The 27,561-nt window shown below is 37.0% G+C and overlaps 2 protein-coding genes across 2 annotated transcripts in view; one reads left to right on the top strand and one right to left on the bottom strand.

Annotated features, from left to right (window-relative positions):
* Nucleotides 1-1,081: 1,081 nt before the first annotated feature.
* On the bottom strand, nucleotides 1,082-13,430 carry LOC108668813 (vigilin). The gene is made up of 15 exons (XM_018156064.2): nucleotides 13,400-13,430; nucleotides 13,226-13,294; nucleotides 10,319-10,546; nucleotides 9,585-9,737; nucleotides 8,451-8,696; nucleotides 6,891-8,222; nucleotides 6,436-6,567; nucleotides 5,646-5,792; nucleotides 5,092-5,211; nucleotides 4,849-4,929; nucleotides 3,825-3,992; nucleotides 3,237-3,425; nucleotides 2,626-3,072; nucleotides 2,062-2,445; nucleotides 1,082-1,840 (listed from the first exon to the last, which is right to left on the bottom strand). The coding sequence occupies exons 3-15, from the start codon at nucleotides 10,517-10,519 to the stop codon at nucleotides 1,706-1,708; spliced, it is 3,735 nt and encodes a 1,244-aa protein (XP_018011553.1). The 5' UTR covers nucleotides 10,520-10,546; nucleotides 13,226-13,294; nucleotides 13,400-13,430; the 3' UTR covers nucleotides 1,082-1,705.
* A 9,008-nt stretch (nucleotides 13,431-22,438) lies between these two features.
* LOC108668812 overlaps nucleotides 22,439-27,561 on the top strand; it is a gene marked incomplete at its 3' end in the record, with an annotated part of 28,723 nt that continues 23,600 nt past the window's right edge. Inside the window, exons 1-4 of the mRNA XM_018156063.2 lie at nucleotides 22,439-22,546; nucleotides 24,070-24,208; nucleotides 25,859-25,976; nucleotides 26,507-26,692. Coding sequence (XP_018011552.2) covers nucleotides 22,439-22,546; nucleotides 24,070-24,208; nucleotides 25,859-25,976; nucleotides 26,507-26,692 — 551 coding nt within the window. The remainder of the gene's footprint in view (nucleotides 22,547-24,069; nucleotides 24,209-25,858; nucleotides 25,977-26,506; nucleotides 26,693-27,561) is intronic.

Below are 27,561 nucleotides of genomic sequence, written 5' to 3'. Positions count from 1 at the left end.
GCCAGGTGGCTTACACGCATCACCACGACGCTACGGTGCCAGGTAGATCTGGCGCATCACCACGACGCTACGGTGCCAGGTAGATCTGGCGCATCACCACGACACTACGGTTGACATGACGATGGAGCATGAAGTACGCTGATGGTTTCAAAGAAAAGAATCGATAGACATGGCCGGGTACAGATTGCTAGGTCGTCACCGATGCAGCAAGGCAGTGATGGGCTCTCCTCTTACATACCGGGGCTCGAGGACTCACGCTAAAACCGAGAAAATCGGCGGCCCTCACCGTTCTCAAACTTTCCACACTACCATTTAAACAAGGCAGACAAATTTATTGAAATTTACCGGCCAGTTTTTACGGAAATTATGCGATGTAAGAACAATGAACGTCGTCAACTTTCCATTATGCATGAACTATTATCCTTGTGAACAACTCTCCTCATCGCAGAAAAATTACACTTTAAATAATAACTCATCTCGACATCGACAATTCTTCGTATGTGATACCATGCCAGTAGCCGAGGCAAATCGTCAAGATTTGCGGACGAGAAGTGTTATCAACAGAGCGTGAAATTCTTAGATACGACGGGAAAAGAATGCTTACAATTAATGCTTACAGTAGTAGCCTAGATACCTCGTAGCCCATATGAGTGCCATAAGGAAACCCACACCAACCCAAGATCACACTCACACACACACACGCACACAATTAAAAAGGTCCAAAAGAGCCAGTGAGTAGAGCGACCATACGTAAGACCTACAACATTCGAGGCACCGTTGCCGTGTGATGCGAGAGATGAACATCAAATCAACAGATTTAGCTCCCGAAACACGTTGGTCTAACGCATGATCCACACGTACTCGGAGACTTCACGATTCCCCCAAACCATGAAGCAAGACTCAGATCGACCACAGAGAAAAGAAAGCGAAGCGCCTCAAGAGGTGCTTGCACCGACAGAAGTATCATCGATCAAGACGAGAGGAAAGTCCATAAAGAAATCAAGGTAGTCTGTTTACTTTAAAGCCGAGCAAAGAAAAATGCCGAAGCTCTACAGGAGAGCACTAGAAGCGTCGCTTGAGAAAAAAAATGACATAGCAAGGCCATCAAAAATAAGGCAGAGAGACTTAGGACGCGAAGTTGCTCAGAGAAACAGTTCAATATGAGTAAAAAAATAACTAAAAGAACACTACAAATACACCAAACCAAACTATATAGGTTTCAACAACTAAACCCTTTGTTAACGCAGCATAGTATAGCTACGTTAAGAGTACGGCAAACAATGCCCCCTACGATAATAACCAGACAAGTGAGCAAGAGCAGAGAGGAACACAAAAAGGTCCTTCCTCCAGCAAACCAAACTTACCCAGAGAACACAAATATAATATGAAAAATGTTGGCAGCGCAACAGCGGCAGCGTCACTATACTAGCTACTACAGCTCTCCACTAATTTATGAAACAAATATGAAACACTAGTCTGGCAATCTGGCAGCTCCGGAGGAACCGTATAACCAGCAAGTCGATTTCACAGTTCCTTCAATGCAGAGGCTTCAAATAATGCAGAACAAATTTGCAGTAGCAACCAATGAATACAGGAAGCTACGCTCCTTTCGAAGGCAAGACACACGCACAGGCACTTGAGTCAAGATGCCAGTGCATTTTCAGCTGCCAAACGAGCTTCAGGCTCCCGACGAAAGGCCTCTGAATTATCGTTTGGGGCCCCAAGCAGATGACATCTGAGGAACAGACGCCGTAGCCTTCTTGCCCATTGACGGGAAGTCTTGCGAGGAGTTCATGTTAGGAGCTTCCTGCGCCCAGGGAGCACCCGCGACCACAAAGCCCTGCACGGGATGAGAATTTCAGGCAAGTTGTTGCAAAATGCAATGCATTTTCATACCTGAAATGCTTCGAGTCTTCTCTAGGCAGCAAATGCATCAAGAGATAAACCAAATAATGAATCGAATAAATAATTCACTAAATTGACCGATTGAACTGCAATAAAACGAAGTGATGACTCCAATGTTAATGTTAAAGAAGATTAGTGTACGGAAGATGGTATTACCTGCTTATTAGGTCCAGCAGATCCATTGGTGAGATGCGTGCCGCCGTTCTGAGCAGGCTTCGACTTGGCAAGAGGCTTGCGTACCTCTACAACTTCAGCTTCAGCCCAGTTGCCGTCAGCCGCCTGTTGTTCGGCCTCTTCGGCAAACTTCTGCTCCAGGGGCTCCTGCTCTCCCTTCAAGCCCATGTCCAGGCAGGCACCGAACTCTCGAGGAGGAGGCCTTGAGGCGCTGTACATGTTCATGTCCTCGCGCTCCAAGATGTCCTGCATGTACTCCTCGGCAAGATTCAGGAGCTCCTCAGCGCACTTGTCAACGTTTGCTTCAGCTCCTGAGATCACGACCGTGTTGGGGGTGGTCTCATCTCGAGGGAAAGTGATCGATACCTAATGCGAGAAAATTGTAGTAAAACCACAAGAATTATGGATTATTACAAAATAAATTTATAAAATAAATAAGTCTAAATTTAAATACGTGAACCCAAATAATGGTTAATAAATTTTCATAATGAACTAATCAATGATTATTATGATAAATTTCAAATGAAACTCGTAACTGATTCCCACCTTATAATCGTCCATGACTTTGCGAATGGCCTTGCCACGGGAGCCGATGAGGCGGGAATGCACGCGCTGGTCGATCTCAATGGGAACCTTGACGAACGTGTCGAGGTCTCCAGTGATGTCCATGATAGCCTGGCGAGCCTCTTCACAACTCTTCTCATATCCAGTGATGGTTATGAGCGATGGATCTTCATCATTCTTGGACGGGAACTGAATGTTTACGCCGTACTTGTCACGGATCTTGGACACAACCGATCCCTTCTTGCCGATGATCTTGGAATGGTAGTCAGGCTGGACGTTGATCGACAGCTGGAAGCTGCGAGCGGCTTTGTCCACTTCTTCTGCTTCCAGTTCTTCCACCTTCTTCAGGAGTCCTTCTTTTGCGTTCTGCACGTTGCTGGCAAGACCTACTATTTTGATGACATCGGTTTCTGCTGATGCAGGTGGTATCTGAATAGGGGAAACTTAATCATTAATAGATCACAGAGTTTCAAAATGACCTTCATAATCCAGTTTTCAAACATTGACAATAAAAAGAATTAGCAAAGCATGATATTTCAACGTTTCACTAATAATGCGTCATGAATTTCCTAGGTTTGAAGGAAAATATTCACCTGGATGTTAACGTCGAACTCGGTCATGAAGGCTTTGACAGCCTGGCCGCGCTGGCCGATGATGAAGCGATGATATTTGAAGGGCACGTGCACCTCTTCAGTGATGGGCACCAGGTCCAGCAGTGCCTTCTTTGCAGCCTCGCAAGCTTCAGCAGAGCCTTTCAGACGCACAATGTCGCAAGGCCGCACCTACATTACCATAACCACCATTAGTACATCAATTAAAACTAATAATTGCATGAAATTACAACTTAATTCTATCAATAAAATAGAAGCGTAACACAGAAAACATTAATTTTCAGTGAGACTAGTCAAACACACAAACAAAACAAATACTATTTGCTCAGAAAAGGCGTAAAAATAGAATGTAATGATTTTTCATGTCAAAAAACTGCATAAGAAACCCCGCGCCTCCCCCTGCCCTCCTCCACAAAAAATTACTCAAGTTAATAAAAATTCCAATCCCTATTTACCATGAATTGATTGATGCTTGCCAAATTCAAGATTTATATAAATGCATTTATCCCTATTTACCATGAATTTATCAATGCTTGCCAAGTTAAACATTTACAAATGCATTTAATTGACCTCATCCGTGGGTTCCTCTTGTTCTCTCCTCTGCAGCTCCTCAGGGGTCGCTCTCTCAGGGAACTTGATCTCGACGTTGTGCTGCGCCTGGATGCCTTGTACATTAGAGCCCCTCTGGCCCATGACCGTGCGGTGGTGACGTTGAGGGATCACCACATCAACGCTCACCTGTCAAGATTAGCAGACGTCAAACTAACATAAATATCATCTAATAACAACTAGAGTGCCGTGGTGGCGTTGAGGGATCACCACATCAACGCTCACCTGTCAAGATTTGCTGACGTTGAACTAACAAATATCCAGCTCATAAACATCAGGGAGCGACGATATAATTTACCTAGAAATTATCAGACGTCAAACTAACCAAAATATTTCATAACAATCGGGGTGCGGTGGTGATAATGAGGGTTGACCAAACGCTCACTTATTAAGATTATCAGACGTTAAACTAACATAAATATCATCTCATAACTATCAGGAAGCGATGGTTAAGTTGAAGGTTGACCAAACGCTCACTTATCAAGATTAGCAGATGTTAAACTAACATAAATATCATCTCATAACTATCAGGGTGCGGTGGTGACAATGGGGGTTGACCAAACGCTCGCCTATCAAGATTAGCAGAAGTCAAACTAACATAAATATTCACCCCCCCATGTCCTGACTAACGCGAAGCGAGAATCGGAATAAATAAATAACAAAATTAGCATGGAGCTGGATGGCATCAAGGTTTGGATATTGACTTCATGCATATATGAATAAGACTTGGCGAAAGAGCTTCAAGAATGCACTAAGACATTGAAATAATTATGTATTCATCACTTTGAATATGACAAGGTGGTAATTTCAATTTATGTTTACATGGGGCGAAATTAATAGCATTCTAAAAAATAAATTAATATCATACATTTCAATAACATCACAAGACTTATTTCCATCTTTCGTGCGGGAAGAAAATGAGCTGAAATGGTTCATTACTAGAAAGTCAATTGCGGATTGTCTACATAAATATCAATGTACCAACCTGAGATTCAAGATCGTTCACAATTTCCAGAATGCGAGCTTTGGCTCCAGCCACACACTCAACACCTCCTTTGATGGTCACCTGAAACGATGGAGTTTAGTGAATTTAGTTTAGTTTAGTGAATCTATTATTATAAATATCAAAACTGTGAGGCAGATGGTAAGAATTACAGCCGCGTTCTAGACAATCTTCAAGAAAAAAAAAATACATCATTGAAGCATAACGAGAATAAATTTAGTAGACAATCCTAAAACGATCACATGTGTGCATATTAAGTAAGCCTGACTGCTGGCGCTCATTGCTGAGCTCCACGAGCATCATCTTGGCTTTCTGCACGTCTTCCTTAGGCCCACGAATGGTGACCTGGGCAACAGAATACTCATATTTATACATTCTTATATACAAATATAAGAAGAAATATAATACTTGAATCCGAAATAATAACACTTAAAAACCTAATTCCAACTTTACATTTGACAACGTAAATTTTTTTCATATTTCCAGTAAAAAATCATATATGAAAAAATTATTTTAACTGCAAATCATCTCCGAAATAATACCACATTACAGGATTTTAAAAACACCGACAAAATATAGCTAAACAGCACAAATCAAAATCCAAAGACACTGGAAAATAATGGTGCAGGTCTGACCTTATCAGACTGTTTATCAGCAGGCGGAAATCAAAATCCAAAGACACCGGAAAATAATGGTGCAGGTCTGACCTTATCAGACTTTTCATCAGCAGGCGGAAATCAAAATCCAAAGACACTGGAAAATAAAGGTGCAGGTCTGACCTTATCAGACTTTTTATCAGCAGGTGGGAACTTGATGGTAACGCCACCACAGTCCTCACTGATGCTGCGGATCAGGCGACCTCGCTGTCCGATGATCGAGTTGTGGAACTTAGCAGGCACCATGATGTCCACCTCGACGATGTTTGCCTGCAACCAGAAATTATTAGCATGATCAATACAAATACTTACAAAGGCTACATTTTCATGGAGCGATGGAGGAAACATTAAGAGATTTGATTTGATTCTACGTGCCTTGCCTATACATCCTCAACAAGATAGGCATGTCTTACATGTTCCATTATTAGGATGATCAATAAAAATACTTACAAAGACTACATTTTCATGAATGAATGAATGGAGGAAACATTAAGAGATTTGATTTTGATTCTACGTGCCTTGCCTCTACATCCTAAACAAGATAGGCATGTCTTACATGTTCCATTATTAGGATGATCAATAAAAATACTTACAAAGACTACATTTTCATAAAGCGATGGAGGAAACATTAAGAGATTTGATTTCAATTGTATAATGGATCCATTCAGGAGCTACACAAATGGTGTGCTTAAAACACAAGTTTCTGGCGTTAATAATGTTCAGATGTTTAAATAGCCAGGAAATGTTTCCAAAATATTGACAATTACGAACAACATTGCTAGATACAACATATTAATATTTCCTAGACTCGAAAAAATGAGATTGCAATGATGTAAGGAAATGTCAGAAATAAAAATGGAAATGTCGGACATATTCTAGCAAGTGCACCTCATCCTGGAAAAGAAAGACTCACCAATTCCTCTTGTATTTCATGGATGCGCTGCTTGGCCTTCTCACAGTTCTCCTTGCGGCCGATTATGATGATCTCATCGCTGCCCTGGTCGTTCGAGGTGAGGTCAATGCGCGTGTTCGTTTCTGCACGAATCTGTGGACAGAAAAAAATTTGTCTTCAACCAGTCAAACTTAATTAATATAAATGACTAGGTTGATGTCTAGCAAATTTTATTTAACAGGTGTCTTAGAATGAGCGGTTAGGAAGGAACATAATAGACATGATCCATTAAAATTCCATTGACAATGCTGTTAAAATCATTAATACAGTCAGCAACAAGGAAATGACAGCTAGAAAATCATGAAAAAAAGTTTTCAGAATAATTAATCAACACTCCGAGTATATCGAAGAATGGAATTACTGAACAGAGGAAGAGAATTTCTGTGGTTGATCTAGGACTAAGAGAAACAACTGACCTTGTTAATGTTGGCTCCACTCTTGCCGATGATGAACTTGAGGAATTGTTGGAATATGGGCACCTTGATCTGATAGTTATCCTCGAGCAGCTCCTTCACAAGCTTCTGCAGGTGCTTGTAGCAAGCATCAACGTCCTCCTTGGGGCCGCGGATCTTGACAATATCGTTTTTCTGGCCTGAATCTGGCAACGAAATCTGGACCTGATTGAACTTTTCTCTGATCTCCTTGATTTTTTCTCCTTTGGTGCCAATGATGCTGCGGTGCAGACGATGCTCGATGATGATGTCCCGCTCCTTCTCATTTTCCATCTTCTTGACGAGCTCAAGCAGCTCTTGCTTGCCCTGAGCAACGGCTTCTGGGGAACCTTCTAGCCTGATCACGTTGCCATTTGGCTCGATGTTGATTATGACGTTGGTTTCGTTTCTGATGCGGTTGATGTTAGCGCCGGATTTACCAATAATGTGTTTATGGAACTTTGGGTCCACAATTATCTGATCTTGAGTAAGGCGAGACATCATTTCCTTGATCATAGAGTCGAGCCTCTCACAGGCTTTCACCACCTCATCAAGGGGTCCTTCAATCTTGATAATTTCCCCCTTGTCAGTGAACTCCACGTGAACCTGAGGGAAATCCTGGGTGATCTTGTTAATATTAGCTCCTTTACGCCCGATGATGTAGCGGTGGAGCCAAGCAGGGGCAGTGATCTCTCTCTGTACCATGCTGTTTGCCTTGTCGTAAACCATCGTCAGTGCGCTGCCAAGCTTATCTTGGGTTCCTCGCAGCGTAATAGAGGCCGAATTGGAGTCCTGAGGAGGCATTTCTACACTCACATTGAACTTCTGCAAAATCTCTGCAATGTTGCAGCCTCGATTGCCGATAACGTACTTGTGCTGGTTCTTGGGCACCTCCACCGAGACAGTCTGGCATTTAGCCTCCATATCACGGTAAGTTTTGTTGATTATCTCCTTGCACTTGAGAACGTTGTCCTTCTCACCAGTGATGGTGAGTTCATCCTTCATGACACTCACTGGAGGCACGTTGATCCTTACTCCATATTCGGCCATCAGGTTAGCAATGGTGCTGTTGTTGGCACCGCACACAAATGGATGGTATATCTTAGGAATTTCTACGACCTCATAAGCCTGCTTACTCTGCTCGTCTGAAATGATGCGAATTTCATGCAATGCTTTGTCGATGCTCTCCTTGGTTCCGCAAATGGTGACAACATCAGAAGGATCATTGGCAGGAGGCACTTGGATCTTAGTAGAGCTGCTCAACTCGAGGTCCTGAAGTTTCTTACCCTTCTTGCCAAGCAGGAACTTGTGGTGCTCCTGAAATAATATTATACTCTTAACTTTGCTCTAATTCTAACAACAAATTGAATTAAAACGAGACAAATTAGAAAATATATATTATACATATACATAAATAGAGTTGAATATATAATTGATTTACTCATTCGAGTAAAAAATACTAGTGTAATGTGTATCATGTAAAGCTGATGCTAAAGTATGAGATAAGTTCCATCAAATTTCACTAAAGGTAAAGTAAGAAATTACCTTGGGGATTTTGATGGTCTGACGCATCTGAGCTTGGAACTTTTCAAGCACAAGTTTTCGAGCCTTGGCAACCGCATCAGATTTTCCCGTAACCAAGAAAGTTAGGCTGTGATCCTTTGCAGAGGAAATTTCGATGTGAGCGCCGGTCTTTTTGGTGATGTCCGCACAGATGGAAGATGAGGCAGACTCACCAAACTGGTTGTTCCCATCAATCTTTGCTCGCTCTTCATGACGAACGTCAAATACCTAATGAAGGAAAATAAATCATTTACATATGAAATGAAACCTGTTGAATATTAAATGAATGCTTGAAATACCCATTTTCATTTTACTAGATCTCAGCACGTACAATTTCATTAATGTGCAACAATAGTAAATGTTGACTAAAGCTAAGAGATATGGTATGCATCACAATCATAGGTCCAAAACTCAAGAAGTGAAGAGTTATTGAGGAATCTTGCACACTAGCATTAGGATTGTAACACAAAACCGAACACCTTAGCCAGCTGCTAGCTTGAGTCACGGAAGAAACCTGGGTCAGAATTTATGACAAACCTGAGTCACAATATAGGACAAACCTGAGTCACAATATAGGACAAACCTGGGTCATAATTGAGGACAAAAAGTCACAAAGGGACAAACCTGAGTCACAATAGAGGACAAACCTGAGTCAAAATTGAGGACAAACCTGAGTCACAATAGAGGACAAACCTGAGTCACAATAGAGGACAAACCTGAGTCACAATAGAGGACAAACCTGAGTCACAATTGAGGACAAACCTGAGTCACAATTGAGGACAAACCTGGGTCAAAATTGAGGACAAACTTGTCAGAATTAAGGACAAAAAGTCACCAAAGTGGACCAACCTGAGTCACAATAGAGGACAACAAACCTGAGTATAATTGAGGGCAAAAAGTCACATGAGGACAAACCTGAGTCACAATAGAGGACAAACCTGAGTCACAATAGAGGACAAACCTGAGTCACAATAAAGGACAAACCTGGGTCAAAATTGAGGACAAACTTGTCAGAATTAAGGACAAAAAGTCACCAAAGAGGACAAACCTGAGTCACAATAACAGACAAACCTGAGTCACAAAGAGGACAAACATGAGTCACAATAGAGGACAAACCTGAGTCACAATAGAGGACTGGATGCGCATAGCGTCGTTGTTGCGAGCTGCCGCACCCCAGCCTCCGCTCTGAGCCGTGGCAGCAGCGCTGGGGATGTTCGTTGTCATGAAGGAGTTGAGGCCATCGCCGCTGATCTTCAGAGCGGGAAACAACTGATGGAACAAAATTACATTAGAAATTTTTTGTTGAAACTTATTTCAAGTACCAGGAAATAGAGACATTCAAAGGTTAAGTACTAAGCTGCAATTATTTTAAGCAGTCAAACAGTTTGCCAATAAACTTTATGAATTTTATTTAAAACATTTAGTATTTACCCTGTTAAAACTAGTGCAATACACTCGTAAATAGAACTAAGAAGCAAAAATTTCTCAAATGTTACCAAAGGCATAATCATATCAAGAAGATGATACTGATTTCAGCAAAACTCATCTCTAATTGCATATGATTCCAGAGCAACAGAAGACATTTCATGCTTATTCTCTGACAATTCCTCACAATCCATTATCAATTTAGCTTTACATTCATATAACATACGGTTTAATACAGAGCTAGAACCAAGTAAGGTTATCCTATTATAATTCATAACATGCAATAAGATATTCAAGAATATGAACTCCATTATAAAATAAGGTAAGTGGCATTTCAGTGTAAATTCAAAGAAGTACAGGATTAGGACAAAAAGAAAATTTGATATGGCTTCTGGATGGTTTTCAATAAAAATCAGTTAGCTAACCTGATCATAGGTAGGAGCCGGCTTTTCAATTATGGGGAGAGAGGGAGCTGCAACATCTATGCTGCCGCATTCCACTGAGTTCAAACCAAGGGAGTTGTTAGGTGGAGTTGCATCAGTGTCATCCATTGGGGGCTGGATGACACTGCACACCACCTCATCATTAGAGCCCATCACTGCTTGCTGCATTATCGTCTGGTCCATTGTGAGTGCTGAGTCGTTACAGTAACACTGCACAAATTCAAATCATATGTGAATTAAATTGTTTTAACAGCAAAATTACAAATACAATCGAATTACATGTGTTACAGTTGATGTTGTTTTACAGTAATGGATAAAAGACTGGTATCATATATACATTATTGATGACCTAAGCATGATGGACGACTTGCCTCAAACAGTAATGTAAGGCATGGAATCATCAGCTCTATGTTAAACTAACACATTGAGTTGTTTGAATTGAAGTCTCTGAAGACACCGACTATTTTTAACGCACTATTTGTATCTAACAGCCAAATTTAAAAAAAAAAGTTAGCTACTGTCATCAAAAGTTTAAAGATAAAATATACTAGGAAATACAAACAAACAGAAAATGAGGTATCATTTAAATTAATTGAAAATAAAATAATTCAATCTGTTTAAATTTTAATTAATATTGCCACTGTCTTTTCAGCCACCCAGATAAGGATGAATTGAAAATTTTATTCAATCAAAGTAGAAAAACGGCATGCAATACCAGAAGGTCAACCTTAATTGATTGAACCAATGAAGTCATTTGTTGTCATCAGCCATTATATAATGGTATATTATTAAATTCAAATAAGTTGAAGATATTTCCAATTCATTGACAGCACATGGGACTGATAGATAAAGATTCAACTGTACAGAACTTTTCAGAAATCCATAGCATTTAGCTCTATTCAAAATCATAGTGTCAAAGTCCTGTTGCTAGGTTGGGAGCTATCAAGACATTGTAAAAGGATAGTTTGCTTGTCATTTTCAGAGTTGAAAACATTTACACAAGGAAAATTATATTATGTCTATTTATTTAATTTTTTTTTTTAAATTGATTCACATTGAAAGCCAAAAAATTTTAGTAATAAGTTCAATTTCTTAATTTGAAAGCAGAGCAAATTCTTTTACCAAATGATCTGTTGTGTATCTTTTAACAAGAATCTAGCTAAAAACTAAAGTGCATTGCACTTTGGCTCGAAAATGAATTGATAACAACCCTTTACCCTTGGTCAAGAAGGTGTAGCCTAGATATTGGCAAAATTTTCTAGCATAAATCAGGCTCCATTGTAGTGAATTTGTCAATTATAACTACTATATTATTGATAAACTCATCATAAACACAATGCATTTTCCAGATTTTGGGCTAAACATTTCACAAGTACACAATTTTGCATCAAGGTGCTTTCCCCATAAATACCTAACTTATATGCTACACTGGTTGATGTTTTCAATGTAAAATACTGGCTCATAAGGTCAATTATCCTGTTTTTGTGTTCCAAAACATTTCTATTCATTCACCTGTTTATCACTAGACTGCACACTAACAGTTCATGTGATTTATGATGTGAAACCGTTAAATTTTTTTTCTCAATCTTCATAAATTAGAATTCTATTTCTATGAAGACAATATATCTCACAGAAATGGTGACACTTGGGAGAATATCTTCTAATATACATCAGCTGCTCAGCACCAGCAGAAATTATAGGTTCTATCTCCAAGGCAAATTTTCTTAAGCATAGAGTACAAGCTTGCACTTTTTAAAGCATCATAAAAACATCTAATGATAAACTAATCAAAAAACTTATGAACACAGATGACACTGACAGATGCGTCATAAAACTATTATGCAATGGCTAAATATTTTATATTATAGAGTTAATAAGTATCATTTGCAGAAATAATCATAGATGAGACTAAAGATAACTCCAGGCTTGAGGTTAGGAACTTCAAGCTTAAGCTTTGTCGACTGTCGTGCTGTGCGAAGAAGCTTAGTGAAACGACTACAAGTACAAGTGTCCACAGTCCATACTCCATTGAACATTCATCAATACTCAATAGCATAGTGGCAAAGCAGAGAGTTTTTTAGACTCTCCCTCAAGTTCATTTGTGAGTCCTATAAGTAGACCAGTAAAGTATCCTGGATACCAGCAGTATCATACATAAGAAATTGATTTAAATCTTGGGTAAATGAGGAAATTAAAAATGAGCTGATTCTAAAAAATCTGTGGTTTGCCACTATGCCCTTTGTATTATAGAGTTAATACGTATCATTTGCAGAAACAATCATAGTATTCATAGATGAGACCAAAGATAACTCCAGGCTTGAGGTTAGGAACTTCGAGCTTAAGCTTTGCCGTGCTGTGTAACGAAGAAGCTTAGTACAAGAAGAAACCTTCGCAAAGGCCAGTGCAGCGCACGTGTGGAAGAGTGTTTCATCAGGAATCTGACTACAAGTGTCCACAGTCCATTGAAGTGATTGAACATTCATCAATACTAGTCAATACGAATCCAAATCAATAGAAGCACACTTGCCTTTAACTCGTCTACTCTTATTTCAGTAAACTGTAATAATGCATGAAAACTTTACTCATCTGACAACTTTAAGTTCTTGAAAGTTACAATAAACAAAGCTGACTCCTGAGCTCGGAGTCGACGTGTTGGACGTAAGAACATATGGTAATTTGGTAAATCTTATATCAATCGTAGTAACCGCAAGATAGATATAAATAAATTTTTAAAAGTTACCTCGAGTAATCATTCAAATGAACATATAACAAAATGAATTCAATTGATCGTGGATTAGAATCTAAGTAAGGGAAATTCTTAGTACTTGGGTACATTCATCCGGCAATCTACGTGGCACCCAAGCCTGGGCCGAAAGTTTGTGAACTCACTTGACTGTTGCCGGGAGATCCGTCCGAAAGATGAAGGTCGCTCCGATACCTCCAGCTTAGATGATTTTTCTGAAAAATAGATTACAATTTTGAGTACATGTAATCAAATTCTTAGGAATATTCACTCAATTATTAAGCACAATCAAGGTTGGGAGCAGCGTACACATCCTTTACCTTCCACCTCACGGAGTGAAATGCTGGCTGGCTCAGGTACCAACCGTACAATATCATGAGAAAGCTAACAATCCATGCTGGTGATTACAAACAACAAATAAAAATATTTCGAGTTTCAAACTAAATTCATGATAAGTAATTAACAGAGCTAAATTTACACATAAACACAAAACATTCCAGTACATTGATATATATGAACAATTATCAAAAAGCATGTTTGCCAACCTTACAATCACACTTCGAAAAGGAAAAGCGGACACGCAGGAACTACGTAGCACACAAACAAAACACGATCAAGTGAAAATTTACTCTCATGGATGATTTTTTAATTTCTTATAGAATATTGCAGAGTCGGTAATAAACAGTTTTTACATCATTAAAGAAGGACTTTCCCATGTGGAAAATTATTTTTTTACCGGTAGTGAAACTTGATACTTAATTTTGTCGTTGTATATCTCACTGTATGTGAAATCAAATTACATTATATTGATTGAAATTGACGAAGTAAGGGAAGTTTGATTTATAAAAGATTACAAATGTTTTGTATATTTTTTAATGCAATGCTGGAACTACATTCAACCAAAAATTATTTATACACGAACAGAATTTTTTCCGCTCCAGTACTCTAGGGTGCAAAAAAAAAAAACATTTCAAGTTAAATGGAGATTAATTATTTACTGACGAGATAGTAATGTTATTCGGTTTCTTTGTTTCTATACCTTACATAATTTGTTATACGGAACAATAGAAATTTATCGACTCATTGATGTTTTCCCTGCCTAGATGACAAACATCTGTCTCTGGGACCTTATCTCTGTATCGAATCGATAAAAATTTTCTGTAATGATTTATCTCATTGGGCAATGAAGGACTCGTATTAATAATTTATCTCTCAAGAGCAAATGTTGTTCGCTCTTATCAAGACCAAACTCACAGCACTGAAGGCCATTAAGCAATTCGTCTTCTTCATGTCATTTCGATCTACGAAAATTTAATTTATTATAACGTAAATCGTTACTTGATTAAGGACTTAAGTGATGAATAAGTATAATAAAATGTAACGGGTGATCTTCTGATATAAGTTCCTGGTGAAATCAATCAAATACCGGAATTATTCAGAGGCATGATAAATCAGAAAATAATTAGAGGTATTCCATCCCATCATCCCACATTTGCAGCTCTTTGAGGTATGCAATGCCAACATCCCACATTCGTAGCACATTGAGGTATTCAATGCCAACATTCTACATTCGCAGCACATTGATGGAGGTATGCCATCTCAACATCCCACTTTCGAAGAACATTAATAGATTAACATGATCATTATTCGGCCTAATGCATTGGCATGAGACCTTAGCTCAAACTAAACTCACGACCCATCATTGTAATCTTGACCTAACTTGTATATATCATATGTAAATAGAAAAAATCGAATCAATGCCTAAATTATTCATAGTTATATAGCGATGATTAAACATGAATGTTAAACAAAGTCAATTTTCCGAACAATGAACTAAAATCCAAGCGCAATAAAAATAAATATAACTCCAACTTAATTTTATGAATTTATTTTTTATTTGTACTTCTAATAATTTCATTTATTTTTAGTTTATTTCATTACATTCACTTTATGAATTTGTACTAATGTCCGTACGTGCTGAGTTGTCTAAACGCTGTTATATTATTGTCACTTGATGTGACAGTCTCTTTGTTCCTGCATGAGTTACAAAGTATTTGTAACTCTTCTTTGTCCGTATTTAGTGAAGAAAGTTTATTTAAGCAGCTAACGTGAAGTGTGGGTTTGATACCAGCTTCCTGTTACAGTTCTGCTCGGAATTGACTAGGCGGCTGGGTGGTTTATAACAACTTGATTATAGCCCTGAGTTGTGGGTTCGAAACCCCAACAAGTCGTATAAATTTTTATGTGTCACGAATAGACGACAGGCCAGATTTGGCCTATTCGAATTATACTATTAATTATTTATACTGCGAATTGAGACAGGAGTTCTTTGATCACATTTTGATCATCTGTACGGAGCGTACATTATGTACAGTGTTCCGCAGAAGTTGTTCTGTAATGCAGTTTTCATTGAAGACTGGCGAGCATTTCTTATTATTTTTCTATATTCTCTGAATTATGGTTTTGATAGGATTTGAAAATTAAAATATATGGTTTCCAATGGAAATTTCATTATAATTTATGACGTACCGAATGTAACTACATTCATTATCAAGTAGTGGAAGAGTTCTGCAACATTTTATCAAGTAGGGGAAGAGTTCTGCTGTTTTACAACAGTAGGGGAAGAGTTCTGCAATTTGAAATTTTAATTAAATAATTCGCCTAAAAGGAAAAAACAATAAGAAAATTGACAATAAGAAATTTTCTCTGGTCTTCAATGAAACCTGCACTATGCACAGTATACGCACACTGTCGCACAGTGCACGCACCGAGTGTATATAATGAGTTCTTATTAGATGAGATGTTGTCTCATATGATTAAATGATCATAGTTTATACAAAAAATTTCATGAAATGGCAAACTAATAATTCTACACAGGTCAAACTATACGCACTATACATATTTTTGTACACACATGCTTGTTAGTGCCTTGGTATGTGTTTATTTAATTATACTGTGAACGGAGTATTCTTTGATCGGAGTATTCTTTGTTATACTGTACGGAACTTACATTATGTACAGTGTTCCGCAGAAGTTGTTCTGTAATGCAGGTTTCATTAAAGACCCGCGAGCATTTCTTATTGACAATTTTTTTTTTATTATTTTTCTATATTATGCAAATTAGGTTTTTGATAGGATTTGAAAATTAAAATATATGGTTTCCAATTGAAATTTAATTATAATTTATGACGTACCGAATGTAACTACATTCATTATCAAGTCGTGGAAGAGTTCTGCTACATTTTATCAAGCAGGGGAAGAGTTCTGCAATTCTGCAACAGTAGGGGAAGAGTTCTGAAATTTGAAATTTTAATTTAATAATTCGCTTAAAAGGAGAAAACTATAAGAAAATTGCCAATAAGAAGTTTTCTCTGGTCTTCAATGAAAGCTGCACTATATATGCACATTATACGCACCGAGTGTATATAATGAATTATTATTAGATGAGGTATTGTCTCATATGATTAAATGATCATAGTTTATACTAAAAATTTCATGAAATGGCAAACTAATAGTTCTACACAGGTCAAACTATACGGACTATACATATTTTTGTACACACATGCTTGTTAGTGCCTTGGTATGTGCGGTGAATAAACCTGTATAATGGGTTCATGTCACATTAGGATCGACGATATACAAGTCAAGATTTAGAGTTTATATTCATAAAGTAAAAAAATTCATGAAATGGACCAATAATAATGGAGTTCTAAAATCTAAGTTAATACACCTCAATTTAAGTTCGGCTATTTACAGGAAAGCAATCATCAATTTCCCGATCAAAATACACGCGTAGTTTGAAGGCTTATATACTCTTAAAAATTCATGTTAATTCAATATAGCAAACGTTTTGGTAACTGAGTGTACAATTGTCATATACATTGAAAGCAATCAAAGTCAACATAATCATCGATGAAGATCAAAGTACGCTTGTCAAGCGCAACCTTGGGACTGTGATTAGAATCTTCTTGCACGGTGTCTGTACCAGTTCCTGATACCGACAACAGACATCATAGTTCATCTTTCTAATAACCCTCTTGTAATTGTATTAAAATTATATCTAAGAATGCATCTAATTCATTCAAAACCAACCTAAAGAGTGAGTAATGTTCATGGAATGACATAATTGCAAATGAATTGAAGTCCAGCCCATCCGGAGCATTTAGTCATTGCTGAAATATTATGATAAATGTGCTAAGTAATAGAAATCCCACATTAATAGTGAAAGCAGTTAAATGTACCGTGAGCAATGTAGCCGTGATCTCATGGCAGTTTCAATGCGCTTCTCGGGGTACAATGTTAGTTAGGTGACCAGTCATAGGTGTGAAGTTGGGCAGGAGGGTGTGCGACATATTGCGGTCCAGAGCGGATGTTTGTAACAGCAAAGTCTGTATTGCGATGCTCTAGCCGTTGATTTAAACTTAAAATTAGAAACATGATAGTGTTATTGATATTCACTTTTGCTGTGGCAACAGTGTTATGGTTTGCCATTCAGTCTTTGATAGAGTTTCCTTCAAAATCAAGAAACGTGAACCCGGCCTACACTCCTTCAGGTACGAATTGTGTACGTCGTTCATCGGTATCCCGCTCTTAACATTTGTTAATTTATTTTCATCTTATTAGATTAGTCTCGACAATTTTATAACTAAAAGGGACGATGATTTTAATAATATTTAAATAATAAATATGTGCTCAACTGGATAAAGTAGTGTAGTGTAAGTAACCTCCTCCATGTGAGTTTAACTTTGTTAATTAAGTAAGCAACCGCGGCGCATGACGAACTACGTTCGTTAGTCACGTGTTCAGAATCGGCGAGTGGTGAGTGCTTGTTTCCGTGAAAGTTATGATATACGCGCGGGAAATAATTTGAATATCCAGCAATTAGATTATTGCTGCAAAATTTGAAAATCATTGTAGACATTTGCCGCTGAATGTGAGTTAGATTTTGATTTAATTTTATTTGAAAAATTATTTTCAAAGAAGTTTAAACGAAACCCTAAACTATCTGATCGTTTCAAATCCGGTCGGAACCACGGACCTCTGAAGTTCTGAACAGTTCCGTGAAGGATGAGTTAATCATGAGTATTTATAGTTAGTAATTATGAAGCTTAACGAGTGCAATAATTTTAGAAGTGATACCTCACAATTATGTGGACAATGTATGTGCACTGCCTTGTGTCGTCAGCAATACCGTCGTTTCCAATCGATTTCGTATAAGTAGTGTATACAGACACCACTCACACCAGTGTTGCCGCTCTCGTACAATTCCAATGAATAATCACAATTTCTATTCATAGAAAAAATGAAGCCTCGGTCTGGAAAGCAGTTAAGGAAAAACGTTTGACACGAAATCTATTCAAAACATTTAATAATTTGCCGTGACTTAGAACAGTTGGTGTTACTTAATTTCGTAAATGTCAAATATATCGATACAATTAACTTTAATGTTAAACAGAAGATCTTTTAGTTACGTTATTTAAATGCAAACCTTAAGAATTAGGTCTCTTCTGGACCCAGCATTGGTCGCAAAAAAAAAAAAAAAAAATACAGCAATAACTTTGAATTTGATTTGTTTCGAATTACACTTGAACCGTCAGTTACATTGTTGAAGCCGTTGCTTGCATTGAGCCGCACACTTAAGTTTCTGGTTGCAGTTGATGTGAGTTTGTTGTTTGTTTGTTTGTTTGTGCGATTATCCCGGTACAATTTTGTTCATTGGTAATCACGATACGTGTGTGGGGCGTGTGTTAGGGGCACTCACTCAGAATTGCAATTGAAAGTTTAAAACTAACTGCATGTTTGTTGCGAACTAATGCTGATAAACAGTAGAAGTTGTCCCCCAGGACTACTCCGACAAATGAATTTCTATCAAGTTCTCATGAGTTATTTTCTTCTATTCGGTTATTTGCTATTATAAGATGAATTACTTTTCACTTTGAAGTATTACGTATATAGTTTGTTTGAAATATTTGATATTCATTGAAGAAGTAAGTATCATATAGTAAACACGTATCGTATTTACTATGCACTTATTTTATTGATTTCTGGGATTTATGATCCTGTTAACAAATCCTGTCACTTAATTCAATTTTTAATGTGAATTTTTTCATGTTTTCTTCATCTTCATTGGAATCATTCGTTTTGAACTTGTTGAATGATTTATAGTCTCATAATATTAACGCTCAGTATAACTATTCCATAATGAAAAGATTAAAATTCAATTCGACTAAGTTGCGTAAACCAGTTACAGTTACAACAGGATAGCGCTTATCCATCTGTAAAAATTGTATAGTATCGTATATCACACTGGTGTAGCACTTGCGTTTATGATATATACAGCACTCAACACTCTAAACAACACTCAACACTCTACTTTCAGCACTCAACACTATAGTCAGCTCTCAACACTCTATGTACAACACTCAACACTCAATACAATACAGTACTCAATGTTCACTCTATATACACGCGTCTACAGCTCTCAACACTCTATATACACGCGTCTACAGCTCTCAACACTATATATACACGCGGCTACAGCTCTCAACACTATATACACGCGTCTACAGCTCTCCACACTCTATATACACGCGTCTACAGCTCTCAACACTATATATACACGCGTCTACAGCTCTCCACACTCTAAATACACGCGGCTACAGCTCTCAACACTATATGCAGCACTCAACACTCTATATACAGGGTGACACAAAAAAAACAGAGCTCATAAAAAGTTGAATAATTTCCACAATACTCAAGTAATCCTGTTATTTGTTTCAGATTCATTAAGAAGACGGATTGATCTAAGAGTCTACCACGTGTGAGCTTCGAGATGCCTTGGACTACAGAGCAAAAGACATTTGCAGTTGAGACATATTTAACACTCTATATACAGCACTCAACTCTCTATATACAGCACTCAATACTCTATATATAGCACTCAACACTATATACAGCACTCAACACTATATACAGCACTCAACACTATATATACAGCACTCAACACTCTATATGAACACGCTGTGTGATCATTTAACAAACAAATGTTAACTAGAGCGCGGCCTTCTCTCGCATCAAACAGTGAAACTCGTTGTTGCAGCGAACACTATACCTATTCATTACAGACTCCCATTACAATCATTTTTTGATAGACACATTCCTTGTGAATAAATCGTTATTGCTGAAATCTTTTACAATCATCAGTAATGGTTAACATTATATCTGGCTTTTTATGTGCGCATAAAGTATGAGCTGTTCATTCTTGTTAGTTTAGTCCAAATCTTTTATCTCCAGGCCTAAATATGCGATTAGGTTAGTAGCATCTATTAAAATCTCATTACTGCCCAGATAACTGCCCAGCATGTTTAGATAAGACAGATGACATGCACGGCTGAAGAGGTTTGTTCCATTTACGTGCATCTGGCACGTAGTCCCTCTTATCTCTGCTGTAACATGACCGTGCAATATACTGTCTCCAGGGGCATTCACTGTATCCAGGGGCATTCACTGTCTCCAGAGGCATTCACTGTCTCCAGGGGCATTCACTGTCTCCAGGGGCATTCACTGTCTCCAGAGGCATTCACTGTCTCCAGGGGCATTCACTGTCTCCAGAGGCATTCACTGTCTCCAGGGGCACTCACTGTCTCCAGGGGCATTCACTGTCTCCAGGGGCATTCACTGTCTCCAGGGGCATTCACTGTCTCCAGAGGCATTCACTGTCTCCAGAAGCATTTACTGTCTCCAGTGGCATTCACTGTCTCCAGGAGCATTCACTGTCTCCAGTGGCATTCACTGTCTACAGTGGCATTCACTGTCTTCAAGGGCATTCACTGTCTCCAGTGGTATTCACTGTCTCCAGTGGCATTCACTGTCTCCAGGGGCATTCACTGTCTTCAAGGGCATTCACTGTCTCCAGGGGCATCCACTGTCTCCAGGGGCATTCACTGTCTTCAAGGGCATTCACTGTCTCCAGGGGCATTCACTGTCTCCAGTGGCATTCACTGTCTTCAAGGGCNATCTTACGAAACTAATCAGAGTCAAATTAATAACGAGTAAGAATAAAATCGCGGAATTTAGTCTTCAAACTGAATTTAGAACAATTGATTTTAAAATCATCAGGTAATTCATTAAAATATTTCACACAATTAAAAACTGTACCGTTTCTTTCAATTTCCAAACGAACCGGTGGCAAGTTAAAACGCATGCCCCTAGTGTCATGGGAATGTAGGGGCTGTCTCTTATACACATCTAGAGTTCTGTTTTACTGATAATATTGCTGTTGTAAGTTCCTAATGCTGCAGGTTCTAGAGTTCTGTTTTACTGATAACATTGCAGTAAGTTCTTAATGCCGCAGGTTCTAGAGTTCTGTTTTACTGATAACATTGCTGTAAGTTCTTAATGCCGCAGGTTCTAGAGTTCTGTTTTACTGATAACATTGCAGTAAGTTCTTAATGCTGCAGGTTCTAGAGTTCTGTACGCACTGCGTGTGGTGTGGTGGGCTGTGGTGGTATGGCTTCACCAGAACAACCGGCAGCGGAGGCTCAACAATTATCGGTGAATAACTAACATTAGTGAATAATAATTAAAAATTTATTGTAATGAATTTTAATGAATGAATTTTATTATAATGATTACAAGTTCATTCACAAATTTTGTTTGAATACATGATTTTAAATCCAAAATGTATAGTAAAAGCCGTCATGTTTTTCTAGCGTTTTATTAATTTTATTTATGTATTGCAAAATACATTGATATGAATTATATATTTTTCTATTATTCATATATATTCATATATTACCATATGTGATGGGGCCCATGCACTCGAAAAAATTAGGGGACTTTTGTATTAATTGTGAGTCATTCTGACCCATTTGGGCCCCGCCAAAGAGCGTATCAGTGCTACGTCCATTTTTTGCTTGGCGGTGGGTAAGATATGTGTTTATATAACCTACAATTATGTAGGTTATATAAATTATGTAGGTTATATTATGTAGGTTATATTATAACCTACAATTATGTTATAATATAACCTACAATTATGACAATACCGCTGACAATATAAGTCCTAACCTAACCTAACCTAATATATATGTGTTTCATTATTTAGACAATGTGAGCCACTAACATTTGTGAGTGTGGCTGGCATCGTTTGGACAATGTGAGCCACTAACATTTATGAGTGTGGGCGGTGGGTAAGTACGTGTTTCATTATTTGGACAATGTGAGCCACTAACATTTGTGAGTGTGGGCGGTGGGTAGGTACGTGTTTCATCATTTAGACAATGTGAGCCACTAAGATGTGTGAGTGTGGGCGGTGGGTAAGTACGTGTTTCATTATTTGGACAATGTGAGCCACTAAGATGTGTGAGTGCTGTAGGTTGCGTAGTCGTGACCACCGCTACTGCGGCCTGACGCCCACGCCGGAGGAGACGCTGCTGGAGGCGCCCGCCCCGCTCACCACTGACAGGGTGAATAATTAGAGAATTATTCATTTTGATGAATATTAAGCCAGTAATTAAATAATTTAAGGATGTTATTCATGAAAATTAAGTCAGCAACTGAATAATTAAAGGATGTTATTATTGTCAGTAATTAATTAATTAAACGATGTTATTGACGATTATTCAGTCAGTAATTAACTAATTAAACGATGTTTTTGAGGATTATTAAGTTAGTAATTAACTAATTAAATGATGTTATTCTTGATGATTATTAAGTAAGTAATTAGTATTTTTTATCTGACAGGGCGAAGAAATTCATTAGTATTATTCATTTTTGATGATTATCAAGTTAGTAATTAATTAAACGATGTTTATGATGATTATTAAGACAGTAATTAGTCATTTTTTATCCCACAGGGTGAACAGTTCATTAGAATTATTAATTAAACTACCTTTTTGATGATCATTTAGCCAGTAATTAGTATTTTTTATCCGACAGGATGAACAGTTCATTAAAATTATACATATTGATGATTATTAGGTCAATAATTAATTAATTAATTAAACGATGTTTTTGACGGTCATTTAGTCAGTAATTAGTATTTTTTATCTGTCAGGGTGAACAATTCATTAGAATTATTCATTTTGATGATTAATAAGTCAGTAATTAAATAATAAAAAATGTTATTGATGATTATTAAGTCAGTAATTAATTAATTAAACGATGTTGTTGACAATTATTAAGTCAGTAATTAAATAATTAAAGGATGTATTTTTTTGACAATTATCAAGTCAGTAATTAATTAGTTAAACCATGTTGTTGACAGTTATCAAGTCAGTAATTAGTATTTTTTATCCGACTGGTTGAGAAATGCGCTAATTAGGACAATATTGTTAGCAATTATTAACTACGAATTTAATATGTTTGGAACGTATGAGAGATGCACTAATTTTACTAATAATATGTGCCTAAGAATTATTTATTCAACTGAAGGCTATGTCCTTATTATTTATTAAGTCAGAAATTGATATGTTTTGTTATCAATAAAATGTTCTATACAATCTATAAGATAGTTGTTAGCATGAAGATTTAAATTAATAATATTCCTGTGGAAGGGGTGGCAACATTAATTGTGTCTTCATTTTAGCCGAAAATATATATCATTACACGGTTATACTAATTGCTATTATACTGATAACACTCGTGTATAACAATTGTTCTATACATTATACGCTTTTACTAATTGCTATTATCCTCATTATTAATTATACCGCGAAATTTTTTATATAATGATGATTCTCGATACTCATTTCGAACATTATATTTGAATATATAAATTTTTTGTATAATAATGATGAATCTCGTTACTCATTTTAATTTAAGCAGTAAGTAAATCTGAATATATAATTTTTTATATAATAATGATGATTCTCGATACTCATTTCGAACATTAAATGTGAATATACAATTTGTTTTTGTATAATAATGATGATTCCCTGTACTCATTTTAAAAATTAAATACGAATATATATATAATGTGTTACCACAGCACGAAGACGGGGTGACGATGTGGGGGGTGGGGGGGTCAGGACGATGTGTGTACGTGTCCATGACACGTCAGGCGCAGGGACGAGCCTCCTTCATCCTCATCGTCCGGGACACTGACGGTGTCATATATACCTTGCCTAGTGAGCTTAATAATTGTTAATTGTAATTATTATAACGATGGTGTCATTTATACCTTGCCTAGTGAGCACGTGTTATGCGCGTAGCATTATTGTTAATTAGAATTATTATAACATTTATATGATTATATTATATACATTTATATCAGAATTTGTATTTATTGTACAATTATTGTTCATTAGAATTATTATTACGGATATATGATTATATTATATATAGTTATATTAGAATTTGTATATATAAGTAATTGTTGCGTGCACGTATAATTATTGTTCATTGGAATTATTATAACGCATATATAATTATATTATATACAATTATATTAAAATTTTTATTTATTAATAATTGTCGCATGTTGATAATTGCTCTTTTCTTTGATAATTCGTTAAGCTTTTTATTTTAATTAATGACACGTCAGGCGCAGGGACGAGCCTCCTTCATACTCGTCGTCCGGGACACTGACGGTGTCATATATTCCTTGCCTAGTGAGCTTAATTATTAATTGTAATTAGTATAACGAATATTTTAATTACTATATAATACACAATTGTATTAGAATTTGTATATATGAATAATTGTCGCGTGCGCGTATAAGTATTGTTCATTAGAATTATTATTACGCATATTTAATTGTATTGTATACAATTATATTAGAATTTGTATATATGAGTAATTGTCGCGTGCACGTATTATTATTGTTCATTAGAATTATTATAAGGCATATATGATTATATTGTATACAATTATATTAGAATTAGAATTTATTAATAATATTCGCGTGCTCGTCGCATGTTGGTTGCTCTTTTCTTTGATAATTCGTTAAGCTTTTACTTCTGAATACATGATTAATTGTCATAGTTGTGACGTCTTGTTTATTATGTTTAATTATGTATAATAGTCATAATTGTGTATAATTGTCGCAATTGTGAATAATAGTCTTAATTGTGCATAGTAGTTTCAATTATGTATTATAGTCTTAATTATGTATCATAGTCTTAATTGTGTATTATAGTATTAGTTATGTATTATAGTCTTAATTGTGTATTACCCTATAGTATTTTTATGTATTATAGTTTTAATTGTCTATTATATTCATAATTATGTATTGTAGTCTTAATCATATATTATATATAGTTTTAATTGTCTATTATATTCTTAATTATGTATTATAGTCTAAATTGTGTATTTTAGTCTTAATTGTGTACTATGCCATGGTCTTAATTATGCATGATAATCTTAAATTGTCTATTATATTCTCAATTAGTATTTGTCATGCTAAAGACCAGCCTGACGGAGGGCTGCCGCAGTACAGCGGGGGCGGGTGGCGGGGTCCTGGTATAATTGTGACGTCTTATCAATTATGTTTAATTATTTGTGACGTCTTGTTTATTATGTTTAATTATGTATAATAGTCTTAATTATGTATAATAGTCGTAATTGTGAACTACGTCTTAATTGTGCATAGTAGTCTTTATTAGGTATGTATTATAGTCTTAATCGTATATTATAGTCTTAATTGTGTATTATAGTCTTAGTTATGTATTATAGTCTTAATTGTGTATTTTAGTCCTAATTGTGTACTATGGTCTTAATTATGTATAATAATCTTAATTGTCTATTACAGTCTTAATTATGTTTTTGTCATGCAAAAGACCAGCCTGACGGAGGGCTACAGCAGTACAGCGGGGGCGGGTGGCGGGGGCCGGGGGTGCTGCTGGAGTGCGTCCAGCCCATGAGGACCTGGCGGCTCCAGTACAACGGATACTTGAGGTGCCTTACTTACGCTCCTCACTCAGGAAAATGAGTGGCACTTGGTCCAAATAGCGACACATATTTGCCCTAGAGCTTGACATTCTGCTCGGCGACAAGGTGTCTCAGACTTGGTCCGAATTACGATGCACTTTTGCCCTAGCGTGGCCGCTTTCAGAAAGGTGTATCAGCGTTACATGAAGAAAGTGTGTCAATATTTGGACAAAAACTCCCATTTATTTTTCTGAGTGGTAGTTTACTTATTTTCGAAGTTTGGATCGTATTTCTCTGACGTCTTTTCTTCTGAAAAATTTCTTTTGGAAGTGTATACGAAGTATATATTGATAGTATTAAAATTCTAGTTGCATTTTGGCATTTTGACTTGCAGGTTTGAAACCATCATTGCATTTCTCAAGACGATGTCAAGAAACCTAGCCTTCACTGACAGTAACGCTCGTTACCTCATTTTTATACATGAATACCATTGATGACGGTTAATCTAATGAAAAATTATTATCATTTATTAATGAATAGGTATTATTATGCCCCAGGAAGGGCGCGAGGCATCACTACAACACCTTGCCATGTCCCGAGGACGACTCAGGCGTACAGGAGGCGCGCCTGCGCCTGGTATGGCGGGCACTGAAGGCTCCCGTGGACCTGTTCCGGGACTCCAGCCCGCTGCTGCTGGGGGCCGCCCTAGCCAGGGAGGAGGAGGCTGATATTAAGTACTTCACGTGAGTCATGCGTGGATAAGTGGGTCATGNAATAAGTGGGTCACGCGTGGATAAGTGGGTCATGTATGAATAAGTTCTTTACGTGAGTCATGCATGGATAAGTGGGTCATGCATGGATAAGTGGGTCATGCATGGATAAGTGGGTCATGCATGAATAAGTGGGTCATGTATGAATAAGTTCTTTACGTGAGTCATGCATGGATAAGTGGGTCATGCATGGATAAGTGATTCATGCATGATGCAGATCTTGAATAAACTGGTCTTACACGCTGCATATCTAAGGGTCTTACACGCTGTATGTTCTAGTCTTTGCTTCGAAAAGTGAATATTTATTGTTAGTTTATTTATTTTTATTTAATTTATTTATTTAATTTGCTAATTTATTGTAATTTTTATTGTAATTAATTGTTAATTTAATTTATTTTTATTAAATTTGTATTGTTAGTTTATGACTGAAAGGTGATTCTTTAGGTTAAATTCTTTGAAATTTAATCTCTCTCAGTTTTATTCATCGTAATGTCGATATGATTAACACATAAGAATATGCTTCGTTTCTTCTCTCATAATGAGAGGCATATTAATAATATAGAAGCATTTATTATTATAATATGAATAAAGCATATTAAGGATAATGATTATTCATATAAGGATTGGATCCTTTCCTTACATATGATATATACCTATATAAGGATATAAGAATAAACTATGTTTGCTTGCTATGCCTGGCAACAACATTATTAATGTTTGAGTTTTTTATTATAATTGGTGACTAGCGGCGCTGATAAGCGCGTGAGATAAGCGCTGGTGAGGCTCTGATAACGCCGGCCGCCGTCCAAGCTTGAGTGTCTTCTTTGTGTCTTGCTTCACGA

This window comes from Hyalella azteca, unplaced genomic scaffold (genome assembly GCF_000764305.2).
Source record: "Hyalella azteca isolate HAZT.00-mixed unplaced genomic scaffold, Hazt_2.0.2 contig4474, whole genome shotgun sequence".
Taxonomy (NCBI): domain Eukaryota; kingdom Metazoa; phylum Arthropoda; class Malacostraca; order Amphipoda; family Hyalellidae; genus Hyalella; species Hyalella azteca.
This window is presented reverse-complemented; position numbering and strand designations above follow the sequence as displayed.

Bases quoted from the DNA above. Each gene is read 5' to 3' on its own strand.
- LOC108668813 (XM_018156064.2), bottom strand. From the start codon at position 10,519: ATGGACCAGACGATAATGCAGCAAGCAGTGATGGGCTCTAATGATGAG. The intron at 6,568-6,890 runs GTCAGTTGTTTC...TTCTGTCCACAG, and splicing joins GTGGAGCCAACATTAACAAG to ATTCGTGCAGAAACGAACAC. The intron at 3,426-3,824 runs GTCAATTAAATG...ATGGTAATGTAG, and splicing joins AAGAGGAACCCACGGATGAG to GTGCGGCCTTGCGACATTGT.